Source organism: Pholcus phalangioides, unplaced genomic scaffold (assembly GCF_987345545.1).
Source record: "Pholcus phalangioides strain wild (caught in Gottingen) unplaced genomic scaffold, Ppha-v1.0 ptg000020l_1, whole genome shotgun sequence".
NCBI lineage: Eukaryota > Metazoa > Arthropoda > Arachnida > Araneae > Pholcidae > Pholcus > Pholcus phalangioides.
In genome coordinates this window covers 5,798,107-5,809,793 of record NW_028301613.1, presented here as the reverse complement: position 1 = coordinate 5,809,793, position 11,687 = coordinate 5,798,107, and the positions used below count along the sequence as shown (strand labels likewise).

Sequence of the window (11,687 nt, the reverse complement as noted above, 5' to 3'; positions counted from 1 at the left end):
TTTTAAAGATTAAAAAAAAGGATAGAGAACTCTTCTAAAGGTGAAAAAAGATTAAATTATTTATTTCATTAATACTGGAATCATTTGTTTCATTAATTGTGGAATAATTTCTTTTATTAGTTGTGGAATAATTTCTTTCATCAATTCTGGATTTTCCTTCATTAATTCTGAAATTTTCCTTCATTATTTCTTGAATTTTCCTTCATTATTTCTTGAATTTTCCTTCATTATTTCTTGAATTTTCTTTCATTATTTCTTGAATTTTCTGTCATTAATTCTGGAATTATTTCCTTAATTAATTATCTTTCTTTCATTACTTCTGGAATAATTGCGTTCATCAATTATGGATTTGTTTCTTTCATTATTGCTGAAATTATTGCTTTCATTAACGCTGAAATTATTTCTTTTATTAATGCTGGAATTATTTCTTTCATTGATTCAGAAATTATATCTCATTAATTCTGGAATTGTTTCTTTCCTTCATTCATGAATTATCCTTCACGAATTTTATTATTATATCTTTCATTAATGCTGAAATTATCTCTTACATAAATTTTGGAATTATCTCATCGCTGCTGGAATTATTTTTTTCATTTATTGTTTTAAACTCCTATTTATACCATAAGAAAATAACGGGGGATCGTGAGCGAGAGAGAGAGAGAGAGAGTTCTTTGTTATTTTTAGCATAAACTTTTTTTATGAGACGAAAATATTGGTAACAAAATTCGTACATTTGCAAAATAATCGCTTTTTTTATAATAAAATAACTATTTCTTTCCACAAAAGAATTCGGGCAATATGGGATGATCGAACAAATAAGTGAAAATACGGATTATGTGGCCTCAGATAGGGTTAGGGGACGTACAAGTATTACGTAAGCAAATTTTTAGCCATTTTTGACCCCCTTCCCCCCTTGTCAGCAAAATTTCGTCATCACTACCCCCTACCTCCTAACGCATATTGGTGAAATCACAAATGTACGAGGGGGGGGGCATAGGGGCACCCCCACCCCGGACGAAAAAAAAAAATTTCTTTAAAAAAATATTTAAAAAAAAATGTGAAAGAAAATACCTTATATGTTATTATAATCGATTTTTTGTAATTTCAATGCTATTTTAAGGGTAAGAACTCAAAATTTCTCTTTAAAAAATTCATTGCGACCCACCCTTTAAGCCATATAATGATAAATCCTTGACCCGCGGACCAAATGTGTTCCTGAAGGTTATCTGATGTGGCTTGCCCCCTCAAACCTAATTTTTTAAAAATGAACGAAGCGGCACATTTTCACAAATCGCTTAAATGACCCGCTGCACAATTCCAAAGCATTTAAGTGGCCCGTGGCACATTTTCAGATCACTGAAGTAGGCCCGTGGCGCATTCAAAGACCACTTAAATAACCCGCGCACAGTTCCAGAACACTTGGACGATTCGTGGCACGTTTAGAGATCCCTTGAGCGGCATGTGACACAATTTTAGAGCACTTAAGTGGCGTCCCAATGCGGTTCTACATCACTGAAGTTACCCGCGAAACATTCCCAATTTACTTAAGTGATCCATGGTATAATTACGGATCACTTTGAGCGATGCGTGGCACAGTTCCAGAGCACTTAAGCGGCCCGGACACATTTCCAAAGCACTTGAAGGATCCGTGAAACATTCAGAGATCACCAAAGTTGCTCTGTAGGGCAATTATCAATAGGGGAATGTTACTTCAAGTTTTTCTCGTTTTTGGCGCACCGAGTGGAATAATGCCATTAAGAATATTTCATATTTTCATAAAGGGTGGTTGATGACGTTTGCATCATCCAAACCCCCCCCCCCCCCCCGCTTGTCATCAAAAGTCAGCAAATTGGAAACCCCCCCTTCCATCGATGCTGACGTATTTCATCGAATTTTTTCGATGTACTCTTTACGGGCCCATAACTAATTTTAAAATATCCTAAACTATATGAATTCATGCAGTTCAATATATATAAATAAAAAGTTGAAATCAATGTTATTGCAAGGAAATCCAACTCAAAAGTAGGTCCGGCGACTTAATTCATATTTAATGTTGTTCATAATATATAATAATTAATGTTCAATAATAAATAATATTAAAGCACCGACGTTGTAACGTTGGAGGCGTGCTCGGGTGCGCTTCGGAGGTCCTTTGCGAGCGGCGCAGTCGTTGCAGTTCTTGCACCATTTATCCACACCTTTCCTGGACTTGTCCCAACAGAACCGTTCAAGGACCTTCTGGAACGTCTTGATGATGCCGAAATGTCCACCGGTAGGGCTTCCGTGCATAGGAGTACACAGAATTTTCTCGAGAGGGGAGGGGAGGGTGTTTCAGGTTTTTTTCCTTCTGGGGGGGGGGGGTTTACGTTTTTTCCTGTAAAATAACACTATAGCCTTGGCTCAAGGGAGGGGACGAAAACCCCCCTTTGCGTCAGGGCCGTCTTAAAAGCATCATGGGCCCGCGGGCCAAGGGGTTTTTTTGAGGCCCTACCTGGTAAATTAAAGTAAATTTTAATCAGATCTGATTTCTATGCGGCCCCTTCACTCTTGAGGCCACCGGGCCGTGCCCGGGTGAGCCCATGCGCTAAGACGGCACTGTTTTGCTTACGCCAATGCTTCCGTTAAACTCTCAAAACCTCTTTCATACGGGCTCTTGGTAGAATGAGTTGCCATCTGAACGTTTTGCGGTCCTCCGATTCCCATTTGCGGTACAGCACGCCATCTCTTATCTCCAGATAGTCCCATAGCAGCCAGTATCTTTTAGGTCGAAATTTAGGCAGGAAATTTTGAGAGTTCATCAAACAATAGAATTTTTCGGAAAAAAAAAAAGAAAAGTATTGCACACTGCATATTAATTTTTTTCATCTTAAAATACTTGGTAACGTATTTTCCCCGCTAGATGGCAGCACATTTTTCGGAATGCGTGGGGAAAATTTATTCAAAAGTAAAATTTTTTTGAGAGAAATTTTGCTGGGGGGGGGAGAGTTTGCCATCACACTGTCTCAAACTGTCTGCTATAGTTACCATTTATGTGAAGAAATAACACTCATCTCCAACGAAACAAAAACATTTTTTTCCTGACTAGGCGTTTGTAACAGAGTATTCAGTGAAACCCAGTAACAGACAACTAGACATTGTTCCTTGAACAAAGTTGTAAACAAGTTCACACGTGGTTGTGTTTTAGTTTTCCCGTGAGTCGATTCTTCCCTTTTAGAAAAATCCTTTATAATACATCATGAGGAAGAAGAAAATCGGAAAGAAAAGGGAAAAAACGCATTTAGTTTTCAATGAAGAGGAAAGAAAGTACGAGTTTTTTTTATATGTAGTATATGAAATCCAATATAAACTAATTTTATAACACAGTATACATATTTTCCAATATATGATTCAAATAAAAATGTAGAGGAACAGCTATAATATCATCCCTTCTCCCCCCCCCCTAACTTTTGTCGATGTGTTGGCAATTTTTTTTCTTTGGCGAGAAAAACGTCCGAAAGCATGATGAAAAGGCGCCAAGAGTGTTCGGATTCATGCTTTCGCACGTCTTTCTTTCCAAAGAAGGAAAAAAATCGCCAACACATCGCCAAAAAAGGATAATACTATGGCTGTTAGAAACGGAAAAAATTAACGATAATGACAAAAACAAAACATTCTTAGACTAGATGAAACGTTTCTGCTAAATAAGGGGATTGATATTAAAAATATACTACCGTAGATCAGATGCGGGATTGAAAATAATGAAAACTTAATAATGACTTTTTCTTAAATAATGCAATGGTCAGGGCGAAAAAAAAAAGCTCTCTGGGTTCAACGAAAACATGATTATGGGATTAAAGCTATAACGGCTTGCAAAAACATCCAAGACAAGACATACCAGCAAGGAAAAGTGAACGTAATGTACCGGGTAAACTGTATGTGCGAAAACAAAACAAATGCTCCAAATGCTAATGTACTCAATTGTTCCAGATGCTGTGCTCTATATTACTAGTGACATATTACTGTGCTCTATATTACTCGTGACATATTACTGTGCTCTATATTACTAGCGAGCCTATTAGTACTAGCAACCTCATATTCAGACGATAACCAACACACAAAAAAGAAAGAAATGGCAACCTAGAAGCTGTAGGAAATAATAACAATAGCAGGTAGAAAGGAAAAAATACCTCCCGGAAGAAAATGGCTGGCCATCGTGACCCGAAAGGGAAGTGCCAATGGGCTAGAAAAGAAAAAAAAACATTGAAAAAAGGGATAAAAATTAGATCTTTTTTTAAGCATGTCCCCCCCCCCCGAAAGGGTGAAACTGACAGGGAAGGGGTGAAGGTAAACAGGATAAAATGAACACAACCAGGCTCTGTCACTGGACTGATTTCAGCTCAGTGTCCCAAAGGACGTGGTTGCATTGAAAGAAATTCCAGCTAATGTTCGGGCTGGATGAGTAGCCCCCCTTCCTCACAAGTCAAGCACTCCCTCAACATGATACAAGACAGAAAATCTAAAAGATATATGGGTTATATACTTGTATAAATGAGTGACATGGAACTCACACGGTATGTCTGGTGAGACTGATGGGACAAGCTTTATGATTTTTTGTTTGTCTTTTCACACATAAAACATTCACTATGGAGAGGGCCCATAGAAAGTCTGTCTGGGTGGTTGCCAAAGATCCCAGGCTAGAAGTCCGAATGGTGCAGTGGTAAGATGCTTGTCTACTACACCATGAAAGCTACCGTCAGGTCTTCAGGTTTGATCCCAGAAAAGAACATAGATGATGATAAGTTCTTTTCTCCCTACTGAACCTGAGGCGACCACTGATAGATCGTTCCTCTATATACTCTAGTTGGAAGTCTGCCCTGTCCGAGCGTAACATGACTTTCTCTAAAGAGAGTTTTCCAACCCAACTCGATCTGTAGTAAATTGCTGTATGGCAATATGGCCGTTGTTGGTGTGCAGTAAAGTAATAGTAGCGTCAGGGTAGGATGATGTACAGGTATCACAATCTACATGCCCCCCAAGGGCGTAGCGAGAGGGGGGACTTAAGGGTATGGTCTCCCCCCCCCCCCAAAATGTGAGAAAATGACCGGAAAAGGGATAAAAAGTTGACCAAATCTATTGTTCTATCACTTGGGTCCCCCCTGAACGAAATTTCTGGCTACTCTCCCCACCCCAGCCCTTCAAGTCTATTGCAGCTTATGTGCTGGAAAGCTTGATGAACTGCAGTTTAAATCCTTGCTGAAGTTGGTTTCCTGTGGTTCCCGACTTCGAGGCATGAATGCAAGCCAATCTCCCCGTTAAAAGAGTCTCGCCACAGAAAGCAACAGGCCTACAATGATAAAATGTTCAATCATTACACTTCACTCATGGTTAGAAAACTTGATGGCAACACCACACATAAGTGTTACGCATGAACATACTTCATGTTAGGTTCGCAACACAGGCACGCATATTCCAACACGTACCAATTCGTTAGAAGTTCCGCAGAGGAATATGAATGAGGTGCATGTCTGGTTTAGTAGTAGTAGTTTAAATCCATGCTAGGGTTTACTTGTCTTCTTGAATTCTTTTCTCATTGTGGATCAGAAGGGGGAAATCCTTTTTATTAAAATCTTTAGTTTCATTTTATTTCGGTGATTTTCTTGTAGAGCTTGCATCATAATACTTGCGTTATATTTCACTGGTGGTTTTTGTTCCATTTCACCAGATCTTTTCTTCTCGGGTTCCATAAGAGGAAGAAAGAGAGGCAGCTGAAGGCCAAGGAGGAACTCGTGAAGATGATGAAGGAAGAGAGAAAGAAGATTAAACAACAGGTCTGCCGTTTAGTTATTATTCCCTTATTACTTAGTCGATGCTCGTTATAATTACCCTGGGTTATAGCAACCATATTCCTGCTGTATACAGAATAAGTCCCAAATGTTTTTGTATGATGACTATCCTATATGTTCTCCTCTCGATATAATGACCACTTGATACAGTCTCAGAGCTGCTTATAAGGAAGTCAGGGAAAATTCTGACGGGAATGAATAGACGGGGTGTCTATTCATTACACGCAAACTTTGCTATTTTTAAGCGAAATAAATCTTACATGCATGATACGCATTCTTCAGTAATCTGAGCGTTCTTATAAAATGAATGGATTAAAGCAATATAGTATGTACAGGGCGTGTAGGTAGCAGCACATATGACATTTTACTGGCGAACTGCTCATACTAGAGGCATAATTCCAACTACAAAAAGTATCCAAATAACATGTAAAACTCAGGTCATTTGTGATGCAAGGAGTTGTACAGTTATTTAAATAAGAAAATTAACCTTTTTATACTGACCCCCCCCCCCCATCCTAAAAAACCCAATTCGAAAGTTGTTTCCTGGTCTCTCCTGATGACAAAAAAAGAAGTTCCACGTTTCTAAGTGCGCTATTCACTGAGATTCTTCACAATGGTTTCTGTCGTAATAAAATGAATGGCATCGCAAAAGCCAATGTGTGACCTGTCGTGGGCGGAGATACTGAGGAGGGGGCATTGCCCCACAGCGCATCATCGTGCCCCCCAGCAATGAGAACCGCTTCCCCCGCCCCTCAGACTTCCAAGTCTATCTTCCCCTATGCAACCTGTACGCTGCATAGTGGTGCTTGGGTTCTCTTCTGGTACAATTGTAGAGAAAAAACAACATCAAGTCAATGTTATTGATTTTATTTTTATCGCATGCAAAATTATTTCGTTGGCATACTTAATATTATCTGTTTCATTTTCGCTCCACAGCAAAAAGATGCTTTATATGAAGCGCTGAAGTCCCAAAGAACAGTGCCAGGTACGTGTCGTTTGGTAAATGCAGAGTGTCCTGCAAGTGCTGATGTGGCCGTTATCTCATCGACCATTCGTTGTAGAGGTTTTAGTTTAAAAATGCTCAAAATGTATTCAAAAATCACTCTGTCAGTTTTGAGAGTGGAAATATCTGAATTTTTATACGGCCCCCTCCCTTCCCTGTCCTCTAACTTCAAATGTTGTTGCCCTGTCTTTCCTGTACCCCCCCCCCCCTATGTTTTTACCATATTTGCTCTAGAAAAATACGTGAAATTGGGCTTCGAAATATGGGACATTGTCAATAATCGCCAAAAAATGGTGGCAAAAGTAAGCAAAGTCGCCAACTTGTGCTAAAAATCACAGAAAAGTCACCAATCGAGGAAAATGGAGCGGCCACTTCGAATTGTGGTGAATTTTTAAAAAAAACGAAGACGACAAATAAATATCCTTATTTGTAGTCGTACTTATCGTAATGTAGTTGATTTGAAGAATAGAAAGTCAAGTTGGCTATGTTGAAAAACCAGGACATTTTTGCAAAAAAGTTGGGAGAACAAAAATAAAACAGAAAAACTAGGACTGTCCCGGGAAATACGGGATGTATGGTCACCATAATTATGTCCCCTCATTTATGCTGTTCTTTACCAACCTCCTTTTCCGGATTTTTGAATTCAAACATCTCGGCGATTATCATCGTTAAACCCTTTAAGCCGTTTTTAAAATTTCGCTGGTTGGCATTATAATTGCCATGTTTGAAATTTGCGAAACCTTCACAAATTGCCACACATTTTCAAGAACAGTTTTTTCTTCCTGATTGTGAGCTGACAATTGCTTCTTCCCCCCCCCCCCCCCAACAAAAACATTTACTCTGCCCATTGCCTTTATTACCTTCACTATGATAGAAAAAAACCTGCCATGTCGTGCATGGCTTTCCAATAAGATAAATACTTTCTTTTTTTGGAAACAAATCTCGTTTTGTATTATTTATACAGAGCATATACAGGGTGATTCAGTAAAAATGAGGGAGGGGGACTCTAAGAGGTGATAGTACACACCAATAGAAACAATTGTCATCAAAGAATGCACATGGTCTAACATGAAACGCAAGTGCTCTAGCTCGTTTTGAAACGGCCACTCCATAAACGTTAAAACTGCATTCCTGTTTAAATTTATCAGGAGAAAAAAAGAACACCATGCATGCAAATGTAACCTGGGGAAATATGCTAAGTATTTTCATACTGAAATGCATTTCTGCTTTTTCCAGTATTACTAAAGTGCGCCATAATTCCTGTTAGAACGGTTGTGCGCTGGAACAACTTCACAGGGCTGGTGTCAGTGCCTTTTATTCTCTGTGACACAGATTCGCATCGGTTTCTTGTTCTTACCCAGGTTACATTTGCATGCATGGTGTGTTCTTTTTCCTCCCGATAAATTTCAACAGGAATGCCAATTTAACGTATGCGGAGCTGCGGTTTCGAAATGTGCTAACACGTTTGCGTTTCATGTTAGACCATGCATTCTTTGATGAAAATTGTTTGTATTGGTGTGTACTATCATCTCTTGAAGTTCCCCCCCCCCCCCTCCATCTTTTCTGAATCACCCTATATTGTGCTTTCTATAGTGCTGAAAGAAACTGGATGGGGTCTCTTTGTGTCGCTGCTTCTTTTATCTGACTTTGAACAAGAGTTGACTCTTCCCACTGGCAATTGATTGATTGTGGGGGGGTGGGGGGGGGGAAGGAGAACATGTTTTACTGTAAGAACAAATTCAACACGTTCTTAGAAGCCAAGATATTTTGCATTGGCTTAAGTATAGCAGATGCAAGTTTGACCAGAAATCTCGGGATTGCCACTGAGAGTTTTAAAAACATGGTGGTTTTTTTTTTTTTTTTTGCTCAGAAAAACCATTTTCTGATTGGAAGTTAGAGAACAGGAGTGGGGTGGATAGAAACTTAGATTGTATATTTTATGACACTGTATTTCCACACTCTCAAAACTTGGATGGAGTGATTCTCAAACACATTTTGAACGTTTTTTTAAATTTAAATCATACCTCTACGACTAGTGGTTCATGAGATAAAGGCGGTAATACCACTTACAGAACACCCTGTATATTCAGCTGTATTTTTGTTTTGTGAGCATAGTTTTTTCCCCCCTTCGGTAATATTCATAATAGTTTTTTATAGTGTGTCACATGTTTCTGCTCTGCAAAGTATGTCATAGTTTTCGGTATTATCCTGCTTTGGGGATGAGCAGGTTTTTGATTCATTTTATGTTATTGTTTTTACCTATTTTCCATATTAAAGGCTGGAGTATTTTCAAAATGGCACAACAGAGCAGCGGCTCTCCACTTTTTAAAATTTTCTACTTGCTCGGCTCAATTGCTATGTATGAGCTTACTCGCTTGCGGTTTTACTCGCTGCTACTGAAGTCGCTCTGTGAAATAACATTATCAAGTAAACTCACCGCTTGCTTTGCTAGTGCAGGTAAAGTTGAAGGGTGGGCTACCTTTCTTGCAGGTCTCCGGCGGTTTTTTTGTTATCTCCCAGTAGTGATATGGTTGTAAAAAGTCCTGTGTAATTGTGAAATTTGCTGCACTGATTGAAACCAGTTTGCTCTCCAGCTATTTCACTCACCGAAAAATAGCTACTAAACTCGCTTAATGTAATTGAGTCTTAACACATAACAAGACCAGAGGGTGGAATATTCTTTCAGGCAATTTTTTGTGCCCAGCAGTCGCAGCCAGATGACCAACGAAGAACACATAAAAAATCTGTTTACTACATGAATCAATCTAATTTGCGATAATGTGCAATAATTAATTGTGTGAAACTTGTGGGAAATGCAGAAAACTATGAAAAAAAATTACAAGAAATTGATTCAACGAAATATGCAGTTTATTAATGTGGTTGATAAAGAGTTGCTAAAACTAGCAAATACGAATTTAGCACTCGGGTTGCTAATTTTGGTGGAAAAAAAAAGTCACCTAGTTGGCATGCAGACCATGCTTATGGGAAAATTAACTGTGCTATGAAAAAGAATGCTGTGGCATCCTAACACATTGGCTCTATGCGGGCCCCAACTACCCACTCTCCGTGTTGAACAAGGTGCCCTAAACTATCGAAAGTGTTTGCTAAATACTATTGACTTTGTCAATCAAAAATTGATGAAGATCAGCCTGAAAGTTTTCTTGCATTACTGAAATTCTATATCAGACTTCGTTGCTGAGTCAGCCATGAAACAAGATGGATACTCTTAGTACGGATTAGATATTATGAACTCTGTTATCGAGGCATTACACTGTGCTTCTTTAATACCTTGCTGGTACCGTAACCCCTTGTTATATCATGTATAACTCGTTGAAGAATGTGATGTAATCCGTAATGATTTTATGGAAACTTTGCCCCTGGAAATGAAATTTCGCCCCCCCCCCCCCTGGGATTGTATGAATGACCAAGTGAGTAATAAGTGAGTGACTATATAAGTCACCAAGTGAGTGACAGTCACTCACTTGATCATTCATATGGTTATTCACTCAACCATACAATCACTCACACTCACTCATATGGTTACTCACCCACTTATATGGTCACTCATATGGTCGAGGCAGGCGAAATGCATCGGGGACAAAACATCAGGGTGAAATGTTGAAGGCCAAATTTCCAGATTCCGATGTAATTTCACGTTATCTAGGTTCTAATGGTAGTTAAGGTTCTGACAGTTTGTCTAGTAGAAGGCATAATGTGACAATGCATGTTATAAGAAGACGCAACTGTTTTACATTTTTAAAAATCTTTAAGAAAATTAATGGATTAATTTTCTATCCTTTTATAGAAATCGAGCATCTTCTAGATTCGAAAACTTATGATCTCCCCGATCACACTGTCACAATCAGTGAGGTGCAGGACCTTGATCCCCTTCGCAGTCTTCCAGCTAATGTTGCAGAGGATTCTCCAACTAGTGACGTAAAGGACGCGGATGATGGATCTGAACGGTGAGTGTGAAATGAACTTCATTTGAACATCCATGTTCCTTAAAGGTGCCACCATAGCGCTGGCAGATTTTCCGATTCTGACAGTCTTCGCGTCATGGTTAAAAACCAGAACTTAAGGTTTTTTAACCAATCCATGATGGTGCCACTTGCAGAATCGGAAACCTGCTGCCATTATGTTTTTACCCTAACAGGAGATGATTTTGATGAAAAATAAATCTGTTTTGTTGTTTATTGAACAGCTTTTGTAAATAAAGCACCTGTATATGTTAATCCCCCAACGTGGCGGAACCCTTTAGAGTATCAGGCTTACATCCCCTACGGGATAGAGCCTGCGCCATGTCTGGTCTTACAGTATATGTTACTGCAACATTAAAGTAAGATCAAGCTGTGGAAAACCTGCTTAAAATAATCATGGTTTTATTACAAATAACATAAGAAGAAAAAAAATCATCTCTGTTACATTCGCTTTTGATGATAATCATTGTATTTACCACAGTGTTCTAGACAAACTGAAGAAGATGAAAGAGCAGCGGCACAAAGCTCTGAAGAACAGTTCTACATCTGCCGCATCTAAGATGCTCCAGAAGAAGAAGGACAAGAAAGAAGCGAGGAGGAAGAAAAAGAAGTTGATTCAGAGTCTGAAAAAGACGAAAAAGAATCGGCAGAAGAAAAAGAAACACACGAAATGAAATTTTTTAAATATTTTTTTTTAAATGGGAGACATTCGATTCATTAAGACCTTGCTTACAACTCAAAGTAATGATAGTATTTCACATGTTATCTTAATACTTTGTGGTTCATGTTTGTAAATTTATAGAGGGTTTTAAATAAAAAAAAATAGCTTATCTGTTTGAAAAAAAGGAAAAGATTGTGGTTTTCAATCGAGACTCATTGGGC

The 11,687-nt window shown here is 38.7% G+C and overlaps 1 protein-coding gene across 1 annotated transcript; it reads left to right on the top strand.

Moving 5' to 3' along the window:
• The first annotated feature begins 2,958 nt into the window (after positions 1 to 2,958).
• Positions 2,959 to 11,647, top strand: vito (nucleolar protein viriato). The gene is made up of 5 exons (XM_089248719.1): positions 2,959 to 3,303; positions 5,702 to 5,807; positions 6,759 to 6,807; positions 10,631 to 10,790; positions 11,287 to 11,647. Exons 1-5 carry the CDS (start codon positions 3,236 to 3,238, stop codon positions 11,477 to 11,479), a joined length of 576 nt encoding a protein of 191 aa, XP_089104845.1. The 5' UTR covers positions 2,959 to 3,235; the 3' UTR covers positions 11,480 to 11,647.
• Positions 11,648 to 11,687: the final 40 nt, after the last annotated feature.

Coding starts and splice junctions, on each gene's coding strand:
- vito (XM_089248719.1), top strand. CDS start 3,236: ATGAGGAAGAAGAAAATCGGAAAGAAAAGGGAAAAAACGCATTTAGTT. Junction 3,304..5,701: donor TTCAATGAAGAGGAAAGAAA/GTACGAGTTTTT, acceptor CCATTTCACCAG/ATCTTTTCTTCTCGGGTTCC. Junction 10,791..11,286: donor GCGGATGATGGATCTGAACG/GTGAGTGTGAAA, acceptor TATTTACCACAG/TGTTCTAGACAAACTGAAGA.